The sequence below is a fragment of the Protopterus annectens genome, chromosome 8.part0, assembly GCF_019279795.1.
Source record: "Protopterus annectens isolate FY-2018-M chromosome 8.part0, PAN1.0, whole genome shotgun sequence".
NCBI lineage: Eukaryota > Metazoa > Chordata > Ceratodontiformes > Protopteridae > Protopterus > Protopterus annectens.
Window position 1 is genome coordinate 235,416,378 of NC_056741.1, and position 21,377 is coordinate 235,437,754.

General features: G+C 37.7%; 1 protein-coding gene across 1 annotated transcript in view; it reads left to right on the plus strand.

Moving 5' to 3' along the window:
* Positions 1-21,377, plus strand: part of LOC122808203 (hyaluronan mediated motility receptor-like) — a 240,742-nt gene that overhangs the window by 186,575 nt on the left and 32,790 nt on the right. The window contains exon 6 of the mRNA XM_044079172.1: positions 4,793-5,031. Within this exon, the coding sequence (XP_043935107.1) occupies positions 4,793-5,031 (239 nt within the window). The remainder of the gene's footprint in view (positions 1-4,792; positions 5,032-21,377) is intronic.

Below are 21,377 nucleotides of genomic sequence, written 5' to 3' on the forward strand. Positions count from 1 at the left end.
ACCTGGATGTTAAATCCTAAAATTATACAAAACCAAGAAACTACACAAGAAATTCAGAATGTGCAAGCCCAACTTCAGAATGATTTTGTGTCCAATCAAATTCCATATGACATACAATGGACGGCTACCAAGGCAATCATCAGGGGTATTATTATTCAAAAATCTGCATGGCTCAAAAAAAAGTATAACAATCTTAAGAATGAACTAGTGTGTCAAATAAACACTGCTGCACTAGAACTTCAGGAAAAATATTCTAAAGAACTTGAGGAAAAAATAGTTGATTGGCAAAAACAATTACACAAACACTATTTAGAAAATATCTCCTCCTTAGAATTAAGGTCAATATATCAATATTCAGAATGGGCTCAAACACCATCAAAATTCCTAGCTAGACTAATTAACATAAAAAGTGGACCTCCTAGGATCAAAGAAATAATATATGAAGGACAGGTGAAATATAAAGATCAAGCTATAGTGGACGCTTCTGAAGATATTTATAAGAAATTATACAATATACCCTTATCATCATGTACAGACAGATTTGAGGATTTTATACATAATATAAACTTTCCACAAATTACAGAAGATCAAAGGAAACTCTTAAAAGCACCATTACATTTAAAAGAGATAAAAGCTGCAATAAACAAACTAAAATTAGGTAAATCCCCTGGGCCTGATGGATACACATCGGATTTTTATAAGCTATTCATGGAACCTATCTCCAAAGTGTTATTAAAAGTTTTCAACTATATAATACAGTATGGTTTAACAGACAAATACTTAAATAACTCCAAGACAGTGTTGATTCCTAAACCGCATTCTGACCCAACAGATCCAGCAAATTATAGACCAATAGCCCTCATAAACACTGATCTTAAGCTATTAGCCCATGTTATAGCAAATAGACTTAAGAATATACTCCCCTCTATTATTTCCTAACAACAAATGGGCTTTATGACAAACAGGCAAACAAGTGACAACACCCTCCTTTTAGATACCATTGTAAGACTACTTAATAGAGATAAATGCCCCAGATATGCCCTTGTAGTAGATGCAACTAAAGCTTTTGATAGAGTAAACTTACACTTTCTCTTTAATATACTGCCTTTATATGGTTTTCCTCAAGAAATCATTAAAATGATCCAGGTTCTCTATCAGAAAGCTTCTACCACTATACAGGTAAACTTATAACTAACCCTATACTCTTATCCAGTGGTACAAGACAAGGATGTCCTCTTTCACCATACCTATTTAATCTTTATCTAGAACCCCTCCTTCTGTTTATTTCACAGAAAAAACTTTCATCATATTCCCAGAATCCACAATACAAATCTTATATACTCGGCCTTTGCTGATGACTTAAATATATACTTCCAACTTCCCACTACTGCCCTCCCAAAAATACTTAAAGTTATTGATGAGTTCTCGGTAGTTTCAAATTATAATTTAAATTTAAACAAGTCACACATATTTCCCCTCAATACTATAGGGCATAAAGAATTGTACTTTCCTATGAGTGAGATCAAAATAAATTACTAGATAAAATATCTAGGAATAATATTTACTTCAGACTTCAAAGATATTATAAACAATAGCCTACTAACTACATGGACTAGTATTCAAAACAATATGGATAGATGGAAGAACATTAATATGTCTCTACTGTCAAAAGCTAGTGTTGTCAAGATGAATTTTCTACCAAGAATACTCTTTCAATTAAATGCTACATTTTCAAATATTCCCCCAAATTTCTTCCTTGCCATGGAAAAAGCTATATCAGGATTGTTATGGTATCCCAAATCTACCAGAATTAAATATGCAAAACTTGTACTCGCCAAAGATAAGGGGGGATTGGGGTTACCTGATTTTAAGCTTTACTATAGTATAATTACTGTATACAGACTAATACAAATAATAAACTATGACTCATATATAAATACTTGGACACCCCAGTGGACCAAAATCTGGTATGAACAGTTGAAATCCCTTGGCTGTAATATCAAATCCTTACCATTCTTGAATTTAAACCAGGCTAGCATATACAAGAAGAATTTACACCCACTAATTAAAAACATGACAACACAGAAACTATTTAAATCTTTGCAGTTAGCTGACGCTTTTGCCCTTATACAACCGTTACACCTAAATCCTAATTTACTAATAAATAATAAACCAGTAAATCTAACAAACTATCCCCTGATAAAAGATTACACAATATGGGATATATACCAATGGAAAGACCAACACAGGGCAAATGAGACTTGAACTCAAACTTCCTATGAAACATAGTATTATCCTTAACCAACTTCATCATCTTATAAATGCTAAATTCTCACAAATACACACTGACTTACAGAACATAGATTTATTTAAATTAATACTTGAAAATCTTGTGATTAAAGGGAAAACAATTTCTAGGACTTATAAAATTGTAATGAGTGCAAAACATCAGAATTCTTTATTATTTTCAAACTATTGGCAAACGAAAAATCAATCACTGACTGAAGAAAATAAGAAACTAGCCATTGAAAATACAATCAAATTCATTCCTTTCTAGAAGCTGTTGTATACACAAATTATGATAAATAATCTATATTATACCTTATCTAAATTAAATAAATTCAATCCTAACTTTTTGCCTGTATGTCCCCATTCTCTGATCAAGCAACTGAGATCTTACATGTCATGTGGAACTGTACTAAGATACACAATTTATGGTGTTCCTTGAGAGTAAGATTAGAGAAGATGGGATATGAAAAATCAACCCTTACTTGGGAGCCAGCTATATTGTACATTAATATCAATCAACTCCCAAAAATATTAAAACATGTCTTTATTACAATGTATGCCCTTATTAAATTCTTTATTACAAAGAAATGGAATGTCATTTCACCAATTACATGGGAAAATTTTAGCAATCTTGCTATCAGATATATCTCATCTCACAAATTAATTTATTCAAAAACAAAAAACAAATGCTATTACCAAAAATATTGGGGTTACTTGCTAGATATAATTCTTGACAAATAAAATTTGCCTACAAATTGTCATGAAAAGCTAACCTTTAAATAAGAAATGAATGTAGTATAACCAGTCTTTCTTGCATCTTCTCCCTTTTCTTAGTATATGTATAACTAGATATTTTCCCTAAATATACAAATAAATGGTTACATTTCTATTTTTACTTTATATATAGACTATCCGCATTTTAACTATCCCTTATGAGACCAAATGAACATAAGAATTCTCATACTTTACTTGACGATGTAGTGACTTCTTGTGCATATATTGTATGTATGTGTATATACATATACATATATATATATATATATATATATATATATATATATATATATATATATATGTATGTATGTATGTATAATTTTCTCGGAACGAGATTGTTGTCTGTTTTCTTTAGATAGGTATTTGTATTGTTTATTTGTGTTTTTGAGTTACCATATTGTTGGTATTATTTGGAAAAAGAAAATTGAAATAAAGAGATTTTGGGGGGAAAAAAGTTATTGTTTGTCATGATTTCAGAAGCTGTTTTTTCACCTTTATGCTTCAGGATTCAGCCTACTGTGCCTTTGACTTTTATCCTTTCAGTCTTCAGTTTCCTGGGTAAATGTAATTATTTTGCTTGGAATTCTTTCATGCATTTATCTACTGGCAATGGACTTTGTATCGTTAATAATTTAATAAATTGCAAAGTTGGCATCATAAGTTGGGAGGTTGATGTATTGATTAAGGTGTTTACCTCACAAACACAAGGTAGAGGGTTTGGTTCTTGTGGAAGGAAAATTGGATAGGCTTGGGGGGGTTTGGCATAATGGTTAATGTGTTTACCTCACAGACACAGGGTACAAGGTTTGATTCTCTTCTTTGAGGGAAATTAGCTAGGCTTAACATAGCCCACAAGGGCAGCTAGTCTAGTACTTAACTATGAATCTATAAATAAAATGATTTCATGTTCACAATATCATTTGATATGTGAGAAGGACTTCTCTGGGAATGGGGGTGATTACCTTCTTGCTGCTCCACTGTGTTTGGATAGCCTCTCTCTCTTTCTGTCCAGTGTTGGACAATGGATTTTCCTGTAAGTCACATTCATAATATTCTCATTTGACAGCTTTTCTTTTAAGCTTGCTTGTTCATTTTTTGGAGAGGAACTACGGACTTAATTGACTCATCATATTGTTCGAGTGGAATGTTAACATAGTGATGTTTACCTCCACTTGCTGGATGTGTAAAAAATTCAAATCCTGTTAAGGTGGGGTTACAAGAATAAGAACATTTTAGTAGTTATCTTCTGCCACAGCTAATATGACAGGTAGATATCTACTGTTTAGATAAGTAGAATATGTAATTTAGCCAGTAGATAGGTCACATGACTGTTCTTTGCAGTGGAAATTTTTATTTGTAAGATGGCTCTCCTCTAATGTGGAAATTTTTATCTGTCAACTCAGACAAGAAAATGTTGCTAGGGAATAGAAACATGTTTGTAATGATGCTGCAAAAATCTCTCCCTTGAAGTCCTGCTTTTTTGTTGAGCATATTGCATGTGTTGCACTTACTTCTAGAATGCCTTTACTCTGTCTGTGTTAGATTCACTTGTATGTTGCAAATATGTCATCTGTAAACAAGTAAAAGTGGGGAAAAGTCCCTTTAGGGGACACAAAGTAATTAAGTTAAAATGGAAGTTTTCTCTAAAAATAATAAAGTTGCTGGGAATAAGTCATAAGCTGTTGCGATTAAAAGTCTGTTTTTTTCTGTCTTTTGCTTCTCTAATAAGATTGAAGAATTTAAGGTTGACATAACTGGACTGCAGGATAAAAAGCAACAGTTTCAGAAAGAATTTTTAGAGGCACAGAACCGAGCTCACCGGCTGAAGGAATCATGTGACCTTTTAGAGAAGAACCTGACCCATACCCAGCAAGCACTGCAGAATGAAAGGGAGGAGAATGGGACATTACAGCAAGTGAAGAGTGCACTACAGGCTACTGTTAAACGGCTAGAGCATGAGATACTAAGGTTTGGTAACAGTTTTCTCTTTTAGTTTGTTTGCTCTAATCTTCTGCAGTATTTAATGTTGAGAGGGAGTGAGGCTGAAGTAGAAGTTTGCTGCCTTTATCTGGTGTTTATTCATATTTTTTGTATGTATTTCTACTAGAATAAGCAGAAAAATTCCATAGAGTCTTGTTTACTCATTGATGTTAAATTTGAGTTTGCTTTGTTGTTTGCTAATTGATTAGCAGTGTGAACTAATGCAGAGGTGAGAAGAATGATGTAATCTGAGATGATTCAGCAGAAATGTTTGTTAGTAACTTAAGAACTATCTCAGAGAGAAAGTCTGCATTTTGTATTTTGTTCTGGACCTGTTCATAAGTTCATAGGTTAGTACTAGCCTATCTGCCCTTGCGAGCCATTTTGAAGCCTAGCCAGTTATCCCTTGTGAGACTCAAACCCTGCACCTTGTGTTTGTAAGGCAAACACTTTAACCATTAGGCCACCCCCCCAACCCAGTAAACATCTCTTCAGCACTTCTCGTCTATATTTCCCTGGCTATGTAAGTAAGATTTAGATCTTAGTATCTTTCTTAGAGATAGATAGGAAAATAGTCAGATCGGTCTAGATAGTTTCTGTGTTTATATGAGACTGTTCTGCAATGTTGTTTTAAAATATTTCCTGTGATTCTAAACTATATTGTCACTGTGTTAATGAGTATTGTCTTGTGCTTTTATTATTTATTATTAAATATTTTTAAACTTTTTAATTGTGGGTGGTTTTGTTTGGAGATATTTAAGCTCTTATGGGACTTGCATATGCATTTGGTGATACTGTATAGGCCACTCCTAAACAGCCTTAAAAGTTCTGGTCACACTTACTATTTGAATAGCAGTAACATTGCAAAGTTGAATTGGGCACCCTTTGAGCATTTATAGTAGCTAAGTAGTGGTTGGTGGCAGTGGTCAATACCTTATAGTCTGGGCAGAAGGGGGCATAGCTAGTAAACCTGTGCCAGCCTTCCCCAGGAGTGTCTGTGTGTTTGCAAGTAAATGAAATCTCAGTGTGTGTGTGTGTGTGTGTGTGTGTGTGTGTGTGTGTGTGTGTGTGTGTGTGTGTGTGTGTGTGTGTGTGTGTGTGTGTGTGTGTGTGTGTTAGCTACTTGGGCAGGGACACGGAACACTGGTTGGACAGAGAGAGTGCTGGAGGTTTTGGCTTGACCACTCGGCTGAGATCTTAGCCTTATATCCGTGCCAGTGGGGGGGGGGTCTTATTGGGGATCTGGAGAGAGAGAGAGAGGAAGAAACCAGCCCCAGACTGACTGTGATCTCTGTGTGCTCTTAATTGGAATTGTACTTTACTGTGTGTACTTGTCATCCTCCCAATGTGCACGTCCCTCACTGGTGTGGATTGAGGCTCCTTGATTAATGGGCCAAAGCAGGGGTGTCACAGTTATAATCACAGACATTCATTAAAATGAGCCCCCCCCCCCTTGTTAGGTTTCATTTTTCTCGCAAAGTTGTTTTTCTTAAGTAGATCCAGTTTGTTTTTCTCTATAGCAGCTAGGTTAGTATCAGTTGCATCAATGGTTACCTTCTGATTCCTTTTTGACAATTCTCTTAAATCCAACTCACATAGCTTCTCAAAGTATCGAATAGTATTATGTAAGGGGGTATATGTACTAGAAATACTCAGTGGATTCATATTAGTGTGTAGATTTTTAAACATACATCTAAAATTTAACTTTCTAGTGCATTGTCTCAAATCCATCAGCATGTTAGTTATGTCCAGCCTTTTGCTAGGTACAAATTTGCGAGTAAGTCACAATCATGTTAATCAGTACTCATGATGGAAAAGTTATATACATTAAAGTCATGTTTTGTGTGAGTCACCATCACACATGGTAGTAGTATTCCTTCACCACAGTCCTGTACCAGATTCACTGCTGGTTGGGGTATCTCCTGGTTCTGTTCTGCTCTCTGAAGTTTCTTCTCTGTACTTGATTTGACCCTCTGTAGTTGTGGGTATTGTTCTCTGAATAATCCCATTGTAGGCTCTGCCTTAATATTTGCTTTGTAATTGTTCAGAACTTCAGATGAGAGGAATCGCAGGGCTCTAACAAAATAGGTGCTGGTATTTTCAGTAATATTCTAATCTTTAGTATTGGGAGGGAAGAGGTTTTGAATAAGCTGTGTGATTAGCATACTCATTCATATCCCTATCCAACTTCATCTTCCTGTTTTTAATTATGTTTATTTTTTCTTTTATACTCCTAAAAATGCCTTCATATTGATATTTATTCGCCCCAAATTAAGTGTCTTGTTGAATTTCTTTATCAGTATGTTCAGTGTCAGTGATTATATATTCTTGACCATGCTTTTTATATAAGTTTAAAAGTTTGTTGTGCAGTGATGGATTCCATCAGTATAGTAAAAATGAAATGGTAGAAATGTTAACCACTGAATTATGGATCCTAAGTCTTTTGTTGTAACTAGTTGAAACATTATGCCGTGAAACCATGTATACAAGTGAACATGGAAAATGCCTCATATAGCTAGGTTTTGGACTAATGATAGTGACACTGTTACACCTATGAAAAGTGTAACATCTGAAAAGTATAGTACTAATGATGTTATGACTATGGAATTTAATAAATATATGCTAGACTGTTGACACTGACTATGTTTACTTTGCTACTGCAAAGTTAAGTGCAGCGTCTTAGCTGATGGCAAAGAACTACAAGTAGTGCTAGATTAGTGCAGTACTGTCATGCTGATAAAGGTGCAGTATGTATAAACCAAGAAAAGCCATACTAACAAAGATGCTGACAAAGTATGCATTCATGGAGGTAAAAATCAGTATCCCATTGCTCTGCTAAAATATAAATTGATTTTGGGAGGATAGTTTATCCTGCTATTGAAGTTCTCAGTACAACACATAATATGTTTAACACGGAATATTTTGTCTGTGTTAAAGGTTTTTGGAATCAGTAAGAAGATGATCATCTTTTGGCTAGACCACTGTCAGTATGGGGATGGGAGCCTACAAATGAATAAGCTTGCAGGTACAGCTCTGCCTATTCGTAGTACCTGCAGTGTGCCTAGTTATGACGCCTCCTGCAAGTTCATACAGCATTACATGTATCTGTAACATATCTAAGTATGATTATAAATTATTTTTTGAAAGGCCTATTGGTCCTACTACTATACAAACTGTCCGAGTATCCTTCTTCCACTTTGCTGTCTTTCTGCCTGCAAATCCTGGTATTTTATGACTTTGTGTCTCTGTATGTAAGACACTGTAGTCACTGGGTGTAGCAATTTCAATGCTCAATTCTACTTTTGTCTTTTTTTCATGGACTACTATATCTGGTTTGCTCACATCTATTTTTTGAACTATTGGTAATGGGTGATCCCATGTGATATAAACTTCATCATTTTCTGGTAATGCTTTGTGGCTGATCTTTCAAATGTTTTTCAGCTACTTCAGTATTACAATGTTGGTAGAATCCCCAATGCAACAGTCTTGCCACATTATTATGACATTCAGCATACAGTCCTTCTGCTTTTAGTATATCACAACCAGCAACAAGATTTGTGACGGTTTCCAATTCTATTTTACAAAACCTACATTTGTCTATTTCTCCCATATGTTCAATGGACTTTGTAAACCAACTTATAAGCAGTCCACTATCTTGGGCCGCCAATATTAACATTTTGTCTTTTGGTTTAAATTCACCTCTCCTTAACCATTCCTACATTTTTTCCTGATCGACATGAGGTTGTTCCAAAGGTTTTCCATACCTGTAATTATGTTTATGCATTTTCCACATTTCTTGCCTTCTCATCTGATCCTTCACCTTACGAGTTACATTCTTTATTATTATTTAATTTATTTATTTTTGCACATTCAGTTACTGCCTAATTTTTTCCTGATTCACACCAATTCCTATACAAAAGCCATGCAGCTGACCCAGAAACTATTTCACAGGGTCCCAAGGGAATTAAGGCCTCCACTGCCAAAAATCCATTACCTTCAGAGAGAGATTCCAGAGCTTTAGAAAGGTGGGGGAAAAAGGTATACACCTTGGCCACCTTAACCATGAGGGCATTAAACTGTCAGTTCCATATGTTAAAGTATCGACAGTTTTTGTTATCTCAGTTGAAAAGTAAAATGTCACAACCTGAACAACCAGACTTGAAGGAGTTGCAGGATTTGTTGCATAGTGCAGAGCAAGTGGGTAAACATACCTTGCAATGTGGTTTTGATGCTTTAGAGGCCTCATGTAGAGCTGCTGTTACAGGATCAGTCATATGTAGACATGCTTGGCTCAAAGAGCAAACCTTACCAGATCATGTCAAAGCTAAACTACTAGATGCACCTCTTCAAAAAGATGTATTGTTTGCTGTTAAAGCTGAGGAGGTATTAAAGAAAATGGAGGAAAAGGCAAAATCAATGCAAACAGTGAAAGATTTCCTACAGGTACAACCTCCACGTTTCAGTAGAAATTGGCCTTCAAAAAATTGGTCCTTTCCAGCCATGGACAGACCTCAAAGAGGTAGATACAGGCACCGAGGGGTAGAGAGCAATCTCAAGGATAATTTAGAGGCAGACAATGGCAAGCACCTACACCAAGAGGTGGTGAGGATAGTTCACAGCCATTCAGAAAGCAGAACCAATGACTTTCCCCTTTGCATGCCAAGCAAGGCTCAGTTGGCAGCACCTTTAGGCGGAAAACTGGCGTTATTTTCGAAAAATTGGCATAGTGTCACAAAAGACAAATGGATCCTGGACATTATAGACAGAGGCTACAGATTCCACTTTCACACCCTTCCAAAAATGAGAGGCATGCCAAACCTGCCACACAATCAAAGGGCAGAGGCACAAAAACAAATTTCAGATCTCATGGACATGAAAGCTATTCAAGAGGTACCTGCACAAGAACAGGGTCAAGGTTTTTATTCCAGACTATTCCTGGTACCAAGGAAGGGCTAAGATTGGAGACCTATTTTGGACCTATCCATCCTAAACACATATTTACTCGTACCAAAATTCAAGATGCTCACATTACAGCAGATTCTTCCCATGCTGGGCAAGGAGTCTTGGCTGGTAACATTGGACCTCAAGGAGGCATACCTGCATGTCCCAATCAGACAAGATTGCAGAAGATACCTCAGATTTCTTGCAGGTTCAACCCATTATCAATTCTCTGCATTGCCCTTTGGCTTATCTACTGCACCCAGAGTGTTCACGAAATGCCTGGCATCAGTAATTGCCTTCTGCAGACTTCAAGGGATACAAATATACCCATATTTGGATGACTGCCTGATTCAAGCGGACAGCAAACGCATACTTCTGAAACACCTGGCGTTTGTAATAATGTTGTTGAATTCTCTGGGATACACAGTCAACAAAAAGAAATCAAGACTAATACCCTCTCAAACAATAATTTTCCTGGGTGCCAGCTTGAATACAAACACCCAGATGGCCTACCTCACACCAGAGAAACAAGGGCAACTAACTCATTACTTCAGAAAACTGGCAATCTTCACCAGGCTGACTGCAAGGAAAATCCTGCAGGCTCTGGGATTCATGGCATCTTGCATCCTACTAATCCCATGTGCAAAGCTGCATATGAGGAAACTTCATTGGTACCTAAAAGACTTATGGTCTCAACACAGCCACAGTTTGGAAACAATTATACCACTGATTCCATGTCTTCAAAAGGAATTTCTGTGGTGGGCTCAAGCATGCCAAAGAAACATAGGTCTACAATTCTGCAAGCCTCAAGCAAATCAAGTCATCACAACAGACGCCTCGGACTACGTCTGGGGGCGCACATGACAGATCGGTGCATTCAGGGCAAATGGTCCCAAAAAGAAAAGCACCTACACATCAATCAAAAGGAAATGCTAGCAGTAATAAATGCTATTATGGCTTTCAAAGACCTACTGCATCCAGGCCAGCTATTGATAAGGACAGACAACACCACAGTGATGTGGTACATAAACAAACAGGGAGGAACCCATTCATACCCCCTATGCAGGCTAGCCATGTCTCTTTGGAACATGGCTCTGGAATTGCAAATCCAACTTCAAGCACAGTTCCTGCCAGGCAAGGAAAACACGCTGGCAGACAACCTAAGCAGAAATATGACAGATCCACATGAATGGAAGTTGCATCCTCAAGTTTTTACAAAGATAATTCAAGCATGGGGAAGGCCAGACATAAATCTCTTTGCCACGCACAGAAATTACCAATTGACAAAATTCTGCTCAAGGACCTTTCATCCACAGGCCTGGAAAGTGGACGCACTCTCTTTCAGTTGGACAGCAATGACAGTTTATGCCTTTCCACCTCTTCCTCTGCTGTCCAAAGTTCTATTAAAAGCCAGAGCAGACAGACCAAAGATGATTCTCATTGCTCCAGACTGGCCAAGACAACACCGGTACCCACTCCTGAGGAGCCTGACGCATTCCCCACCATGGATCCTTCCTCTAATGCCTCTTCTACTGACTCAGCACAACTTCAAAACTCTTCACATTCAGCTGAAAACACTCAATCTAGCCGCATGGAGCATTACTTAAATTCACAACAGACCCTACTCTCCAAGGAGGTGCAGGATGTCATTTTGGAGGCCAGAAGGCCTTCTACTAGAAAAGTCTACTCTGCAAAATGGAAACGGTTTTGTGCCTGGAATCAGAAAAAGGGTCAGAATCCTGAAATACTGAATTTACCTCAAATATTACAGTACCTAGCTGAGATGCTAAACAGTGGACTTTCATTCTCCTCCATCAAAATCCATGCCTCAGCCATTTCTGCAGAATACAACACTGATCCTCCTTTATTCTCTCACCCTCTCTTAAGACAGTTCCTCAGAGGGGCTAAGAATATAAAACCCCCAAGGAAGCAACCAGTATCTGCTTTGGACCTCAATTTCATTCTAGAAAAACTGACCCTGCCTCCTTTTGAGCCAGCTGCTTCAACAGAACTGCAATATTTGTCATGGAAAACAGCCTTCCTTCTGGCTATCACCTCAGCACGCAGGGTTTCGGAACTACAAGCCCTCATGGCTGTGCAGCCTTTCATCATTTTCCATCAGGACAGAGTTTCCTTACGAACCAACCCTTCTTTTATGCCAAAGGTAGTATCCAGGGTAGCCTTGAATCAGGCTGTCCACTTACCTACCTTTTGCCCTAATCCACAAAACAAAGGGGAGAAACTACTACATTCCTTGGACATTCACAGACAGCTCCGTTATTATATGGACAGAACAAAGCCTTTCAGAAAATCAGAGCAACTCTTTGTGTCCTATGCTACAGCTGCTCAAGGGAAGCCTATTTCCAAACAGACAATCTCAAAATGGATAGCCCACTGCATTCGCTTTTGTTACTCTTTTCATGGTAAAACTGTACCTACAGGCATCAGATCTCACTCCACAAGGGCCACAGCTACCTCTACAGCTTTCCTCAGGGGGGTTCCTACCAAAGATATTTTGGAAGCAGCCACTTGGAGTTCTGTACATACTTTCTCCAAGCACTATCACCTACCATTATACTCCAAATCTAGAGCGGGCTTTGCCACTGCAGTCTTTCAGGGCATCCTGGCTCCTCCTAGTTCCACTTAGTGCCTACCACCCCTTTTTTAGCTTTGGGATTCTACCCATCTGTTATGACTGCAGCTGTATGCACGATGAATATAGTACAGTTTTGTACCTACCATAAATGTAGATTTTCAAGTGCTAATACAGCTGCAGTCCAGGTTTCCCTCCCTCCTTCCCCTCTTGGGACAGGCCTAATGGCTAACACCTCCTCATACAACATGATTGGGGTATTCTTTTATGGTGTATTTGCTTGCAACTACTGTTTTTTGATTTTTATTGCATTGCATTATTACATAAATTTATGTTTTGCCTTCCTTCTGGGGGCACCTGACATCTGGGGCAAGAAAAACTGAAGAAAATGGCGTCGGCTGGTTCTTTTATACCCCTGTCGCACTGACGTCAGGGAAGAAGCGACGACATCCGACGCCGGACCTAGACTTCGGAATTCGGCCAACCGAGGACCCGCCCGACGGCAGGAAAACCCATCTGTTATGACTGCAGCTGTATTAGCACTCGAACATCTACATTTATGGTAGGTACAAAACTGTACTTTTTCCTCAGTTAATGGTGGGGTAGTTGAAATCTCCCATTATTAGGGTGTTTGGTTGAACCCTAATATTTCCCAGTATATCAAGAAAGGAGGAGTGGGAATCCTGGGACATGGTGGGGGATCTGTAGCAAACTACAATTTGAATTGCAGTTTTGCCAAGAGTCAGTTGCACTTGGATAATTTCGGATGCATTATGTTGAGCAACTAGCCTGGTGGTGTGGATATTATTATGCCTTTCAGTATACAGCCCTTCTGCCATTAGTATGTCACAACCAGCAATGAGGTGTACAACTGTTTCCAATTCTGTTTTACAAAACTTATATTTGTCTGTTTCTCCTGCATCTTCAATGGACTTTGTAAACCAACGTGTACGTAGCCCACTGTCTTGAGACGATAATATTAACCTTTCATCTCTTGGTTTGAATTTACCTCTCCTTAACCATTCCTACATTCAGTCCTGATCAACATGAGGTTCTTCCAGAAGTTTTGTATACTTGCTGCTATATTTATGCATTTTCCACATTTCTTGACTTCTCATTTGGTCCTTCACCTTATATTCTTTCTTTTGTTTTTTGGCACATTCAGCTGCTGCCTGATTTTTTATCAACTTCTGGTTTGATTTCCACTCCTGCTTCACGTCGATATGCTTCTGCTAGATTAAGCAGAGAAGTCTTCTTAGATTTATTCTCCTCATGTTTCAAAACTTTCACTATGTTTGGGTCTTGTGAGGTCAGCCCCACAATTGCAGATCTATATATGTAATCAATTTTAAGTAGTCCTATACCTCCTTCGGAATGAGGAACATATAGTCTTGGTATGCATTGATTTTTATAAATCATTTGGTAAGCATAAAGCATCCTTTTTGTTTTCCTGTCAAATCTAACCAGCTGTAAACACAACCACCACGGAGTCCCAGGCAAATTCAACCAAAAACGGTTTAGTAAAACTGAGCGCTTTCATCTAGTGTTACAAAGACTTCATCAGAGTAACACTAGATGAAAGCGCTCAGTTTTATTAAATCGTTTTTGGTTGAATTTGCCTGAGACTCCGTGGTGGTTGTGTTTACAGCTGGTTTGCTTTGCTTGTTCGTTGGTTTTCTAGTCCTGGTTCCTGTCAAATCTATCCAACACATTTTGGGGCCAGTCAGTCACTCCAAAACAATAAGTTAGGACAAGAAGAGCAAATTGGTTTATAGCTTGAATGTTGTTCCTAGTTGTCAATGCTGTTTTCAGGATTAATTCAAGTCTACTAAAGTATTGCTTAATAAGTTTTCTTCGCATTTGTTCATGTTTTATTGTTGATCCTTTATAAGTTCCCAAATATTTACATACTCCCTCTTTCTCCTGTTCTTTTATATCACATTCTTGTCCCAATCTGATGTTTTCTTGGTGCTGCAGTTTTCCTGCTTTAAAGGTTGTTTTTGCACATTTATCAAGATCAAATGACATTCTTATATCATCTGAAAACGTTTTGACAACTTGCAGTTGTGCTATCAGTTCCTCATCTGATGAACTATGCAATTTTAAATCATCGACAAAGCAAAGATGCGAAGTCTTTACACTTTGTTGTTTTCTAGGAGCCGAATTATAGCCATGACCTAAGCTGTTAAGTAGGCAGCATAATGGGTTAAGGGCAGGACAGAATAGCAATGGTGACAAAGAATCACCCCTGGAACATCCCCCTTTGAATTTTTATCCCTGGGATAATATTTTGTCCTTTATCATAGCTTAATTGGAAAGTGATCTGCCACTGTTTCATGGTCACAGTAATGTAGTCGATCAGTGTAGGGTTATCTTATACATTTTTAAGCACTCTTTTATCCATGAAAGTGCCAGATGCTTTTTTGTAGTCAGTCCATTCCATACTTAAATTCTTCTCCTTTTTACAGTTCTCCAGTATGACTTTAACAACAAATGATCCTTTGCTCCGTATGACTCTAGTGCCATAACTGAGTTTTCTTCTAAATGACTATAACCTCTGTCGGCATCAATTCCAGTATATAGTTTATATGTCGTCAGAAGGCAAGTTATTGGCCTATAATTTTTAGGGTAGCTTGCAGGTTCACTCTTAAGTTGGAGCATTGTTTTTCCTGTTGTTAGCTAGATTGGTGTCTGGCACATGTATAAATAGTTCTTACTCAAGGCTAAATCTTTGTGTAAAGATGTTAATACTTTTAACTAGAAGTTAGGTACTTCATCTTGCCCGGGAGTTTTCCAGTTAGAGGCTTTTTTTAACTTTGATTCAATCTCTCTGGCTGTTCCGTCATCCCATTTCATATCCTGTACCTTTAAATTTCTTATTCTTTCTTTTACTTCTTCTATCCATTTAGCATCTTTGTTGTGTTTCACAGGATCTTCATAAATGCTTCTCCAAAACATATCTATTTCTTCTTTTTGGTGGTCTTTCAATTCCTTTTACTTTGTTTCCCAATTCTTTATAAAACTTTTTTGGGTCATCAACAAATTGCTTATTTTGTACTTTTCCTTTATATTTATGTGCATATCTTCTAAGTTTTTCTGCATGTGCTGAGATTTTTAGTTTATTTGTGATAGTGAATGATAGATCCTGATCTGTTCAAATACTGCGCATTGCTTTTATCACATCTATCTTTCTAAGTATTTTTCTTGATCTGTTCCCTCTTCTGTACTCTTCTAACAGTGACACTTCTTGTCTTAATTGCTTCATAGTTTTCTCTATTCAATACTTCCATGATGGTATTTGATTTCTCCCCTTCAGTTCCCTCACTACCCTGTGTTCTTGTGGTAGAACTTTATCAGTTATTAATTTAGCTGTACAGTAATATATCCTGTTTACTTCTGTTATATCGCATGGATCTCTATGGACATTCCTAATTACTGTGTTCATTTGTTTTATCAAACTTCTGACTCTTTGGGTTTTATTGACCTTCTGCAGTCTGTTTCTTTCATTGATCTTAATATGTATATCTCTATTAAATCAAGCAACTCTTCTCTTAACTCATTTTTCTTTTAAATTGAGGACTCATTTTTGTTCTCCATTTCCGGCAGGCATTGTATAGAAAGTTCTATAGCATCTTCCTGTGGCACATTCTCTCCAATTTCATCCTGTGCCATCCGTTGCTCTGTCATATGGGAACTCACTGGCCTATCACTTCTCAACAGTGACTACATCAGAGTTTCCACAGTTTCCTGTTCCTTCCCTTGCTGTCCAACTTCAAGTGAATGTTTATCCTGGTTTTGTGTGGATGGCTCCAAAATATCTTCATATGGCACCTGTCCAGTTGCTTCATGTTCCACTGGTTTCTCCTTAATTTTGGATGTCCATTGCTCTGTCCTGTTGTGTTGCTTTCTGAGTTAGATTTTCTAAACTGAATTTTTCATTTTGTTGGTACTCCATAACATCAGCTTCTTTTTCTTTAACTTCTCTATTACTAATCTCCTTTTCTATTTCTCCTCTTTGTCTTCTTATTTTTTTGTATTGTAAAGTTTTCCATATCTAGATTCCTTTTCCTCTGTTTCTCTTCAAATATTTTTGGTACTGCTGTTTTTGTATTGATTAGTTTTGCTTTCTCCGTTGCATAGATATTATATTATATTAAATCTCGTTTCCTTTCCCATGTTCATATTTCTTCTTCAGATGTCTCCTGATCTTCCTGCTTCTCCCTACTTTGGTGACTCATTCCATTATACTGTGATGTAACCTGTGTTAGACCTTCTACACCAAATCCTTCACTTCGCAGGCATTCCATAACTTCAGCTTCTATTATTTTAACTTCTACTTTACTAATCTTCTTTTCTACATTCCATCTTTATGATACTATTTTTTTTATTGTGACATTTTCCATATCTGGATGCCTTTGCCTATATTTCTCTTCAAATAACTTGGGGGCTGCCTTCTTTATATTGATTAATTTGGCTTTTGCTTTTGCATAAATGTTGCACCATATCAAATCTTTCTTTCCCATGTCCATATTACTTTTTTATACTTTTCAGAAATCTCTAGGTTTTGTTGTTTATATTTTTACACTTCCTCAGATGCTTCATTTTCCAAACAGATCAACATTTCTTGGTCTATATATTGTTTTTCACAAATCTGTTGTGTTAATGAACACAAATTTTTATTTGAGGATTCTGACAGTTTTTCTTGTGAAGTATTTTTCTTTCCTCTTATTTCTCAATCTTTTTGTATATCTTGCGTCTGGAAATTCTGGGCTTTTTGCATAATAGTAACAATACATAATTTCTTTCTTATCCTCAGTAGTCCACTCTGTCGTCTTTAGGGCTGGCACCAGTGCACTTAACAGGATTGGGCACTTTTTATCCTGGGTCTTCTGCACCCCGCTATCTTTTTAAATTTTTGACCTACTTCTGTCCATTATGTATGCTGTATAAATACAGTCTATATATCAGTGCTGTCTTGGTGAGATTTTATGAAAAACAGGGTCCACCTCGTGAAGGTACTCCCCAAGACTTGAGGATGAATTCAGTTTCAGCAGTACTACTCTCCATTGCTTGCTGACTTATCTCTCCATTTGGACCCTTCTTTTAATGACTTTGTAGGTGGGAAGTCAGTCTCATTATTTTTCAGAGTAAAGATAACAGTAGCTATTCAAATAATTGCTACTTCAGTAGCCTTAGGTATATGGGTTATAGCCTGTCAAGCTTCCAAAGCTTCAGGACACACCCATCATGCATACAAACTGTCAGGCATCTGGAGCTGAGCTGACTGAAAGAGAAGTTCGGGTGCAAAGCCCTTCAGAGCTTTCTTGCTAGCAGAGAGAGGGAGGCTGAAACTGAAAGGAGAATACTAGGAACAACAAAAAATACATTTCCACGTTCTAACGTAAAAGAACATGAAAAATAAGGGGGATGCAGGGAGAGAGCAGTTACTGCAGCAGTGATCATTCAAACATCTACTGTTATGGTAAGTTTGACTTACACAAGATGCTATGTTCATCATATTAATCACTGCTGCGGTAGCCTTAGCTATAAGGGTAGACTACATTAGCTAACCATGTTTGGAAGATAGAAGGAGAAGAGTCCAGGGGCTCCTGGAGAATGGTCCTAGCAGAGCTTGATCTGGACCTAGAGAAGGAATGAAGCTTATAGTGCTTTGTAAGAGTATATACAGAGGACCAAGTAGCAGCTTCTGTAATACTTCTAGAATCAAACCCTTTTCAAAAAGCTGTAGATGAAGCCAAGGCCCTGGTAGACTAGGCCTTGATAATGGCTGGAGTAGTTTTTTTATGAAGAGTCTAACAAAAGGTAAAAGCCTTAGACATCCATTTAGAAGTAGTCTTATTTTGTCTCCAGTTGTCCCTTCTTTTTACCTTCCCAAAAAAATGAACAGTTGAGCCAAAGATCAGAAAGCTTTGGTTCTGTCAAGATGATACCTGAGTTGTCTGTGGACATCCAAGGTACTGAGTATCCTTCCTCACTCATTTTTAGGTTTAGGAAAGAAAAACAGTAGATGGACAGTTCGGCTTAAAGTAAACTCGGATACCACTTTAGGCATAAAAGAGGGACTGATTCTCAAAGAAACCTTGTCCCTATGGAAAATAAGATAGGGTTGCCTTACCATAAAAGCTGCACATCAGATACCTTTCTTTCAGAGGTCAGAGCAATCAGTAAAACTGTTTTCCAGGTTAAGAATCTCTAGTCAGCCAGATTAGCTGGTTCAAATGGAGCAAGTGTTAGCTTCACTAACATAAAATTAAGATCCCAAGGAGGGACCACTGGTTTTCTTGGAGGCCTGTTATGCAGAACCCCTTTTGAGAACATTTTCACATACAACTGCCTTGAAAGAGGAGTATCCATGGGCAGACATACTGAAATGATTGACAAATTAACCTTGTAGAACCAGAGAACTAATAGCCCTGAATGGATGCTGGTTATGTTGTTGGCACCAACTAGAAAAACTTTTCCATTTGCTAATATGTGATTTTCTAGTAGCATGCTTTCATGCTTGCATTAGTCTCTGCTGTGCAGCCTCAATAAACAGGTGCCTAAAAGGAATTAAGACACTATCATCCAGGAAATCAAAGTTGACTGATGTCTGGGTATGTCAAATACCCCTGTTTTTGTGTGTGTAGATCCACAAGAGATGAAACTTCTGAGCTGGATGATGTTCAGAGAAGCCACTCAAATTAAAAAGTTACATATGGGAATGACATTCTTAACAGAATAAGGCTAAATGTAGCTAGAGTTGCAGGAGAAGCTGAAAAAAGATGTTCCTACTTGTTACCCATACTTACAAAATGACTTATTGTACAGAGTAAATAATGATTAAGAGAAAGTAGTATGCAAACTGTTGGTGTCCCAGCCTTTTTGAAGTCCAGTGATGTGACCAAGCTTGTGGTGATTGCCTCTGCCCATTTCTAAAAGTAGGGAGAAACTCTGCTGCCTGTGCCAGAAGGAAGTCACCACAATGATCTTGAGGGATTCCTTCTGAATCTTCAAAATACCCTGGATATTAGTGGAAAAGCATAAAGGAACATTCCTGTCCAAGGAAAATAAAATAAAAGGCGTCTTTGTTCCAGGTCTACTTGCACAGAGTCCTGGAACAGAATCTTGCCAGTTGATTGTTCAGAGAGGAGGCAAAGAGATCTACTTGAGGAACTCCCCACCGATGGATCAAATCTTTTAAGACTTCTGATTTAGTTTCTATTCAAGAAGATCTGCTCTGGTCCTGCTCATCTTGTTCTGACAGAATGTAGGACTTCTGTAGTGACATTGTGCTGTGAAGCTATATCCCAAGGTAACGTGGCTAGTATGCAAAGGGGGGTACAACCTGCTTATAGATGTACTGCATAACTATAGTAGTGTCTGTTAGCACTTGAAGAGGTCCAGGTGACAAAATATGGTTCTACAAATTGAGTGACTTGATCAGGGCAGGCATCTCCTTGGTTTCTAGTTGATAAGTATAGGAATGCATTCAGGAAAGACCTTTGAATGTTCTCTTGGAATCCACTGATGTGTAAGAAATCTCTCACCCAAGAGAAAATTCCTGACACTTTGAAAGAGACTGTGCCTTGATTAACAAGTCATCTAAATATGGAAAAATGTGGATACCTTGCAGCCTGCAATGAGCTATAACTGGAGTTAGATACTTTATGAACACTCTTGTGTAGTGGGTAGTCCAAGGGGTAAGGCAGAGAACTGATAATGATAAGTATCTTTTAAGGATAGTGTTGCCAGGAAACTTGAAAGAGGAAGAAGAGGTAACAGGTTGTCTAGTGACCATCATTTTGAATTTAGGCACTGTCACAACCGGGTTTAGGAAAGAAAGATCCAGAACTGGTCACTAAGCATTTTCTTTCTTTTGCACTAGTAACATTTTGAATAAAAACCCTTCCCCACCTTGGAAGGAGGAACTAGTTCTGTCACTCCTTGGGGCAGCATGTGAGGAGTAACCATTGGAAACAAAAGAGTCTGGAGGATGAAGATTGATCCCTGGAAAGGAGGTGATTCCTCCCACTGCTGTCTGTAACCTTGATGAATGATTTCCAGAACCCATGGGGTGGAGGCCACAAGGTTTTTTGAGTAGTCATTCAGACTTGTTGGACTGTCCTTGGTTTTGAGAGATTCAAGACTTCTTTTTGGATTCCTCTTGCCGTTTCATCTTAAATGTCTGTTTACCTGTGTTTTGTTGAGACTGCTTATTCTGTTTTTGCCAAAATTAGATGAGGAGATAGAAAATCCCTTGGAAATTTTAGAAAAGGAGGAATGAAAAATCTTACAGATTCTCTGGATCAGTTTTCTCCTTTCATCAAACCTTTTGATAACCTCTGTAACTGAGAGTCCAAACACTGAATCTCTGTCCAAGGAACAATCTAGAATATCATTTTTGATTTTATCTAGAAGGTTCTGAGAATGCAGCCACACAAACCTCCTCAAAACAGTAAAAGTGGTCATAGCCCTGGAAGATGTAGCAACAGAGTCATACAAACACTGTAAAAATTACCTCTGTAATAGAAGAAACTAAATTATGTGAAGTAGATTTTTCCACACAAGAAGTAACTGCAGATAAAACATTCCTCGTACTTTCAAAATTTGTCAGAACAAAGTTTAACATATGAGCCTGACAGATCAAAATTCTGAAAATCAAAGTTGCAGAAGTATATTCTTTTCTCCCCATACCTATGAATTTTCCCATCCTTATCAGAAAGCTTAGGATATGAGTTAACTTGGTGCTTAGTAGCAGTGGGATCAACTAAAGCTGTACCTGCTTGTTCAGGTTTGG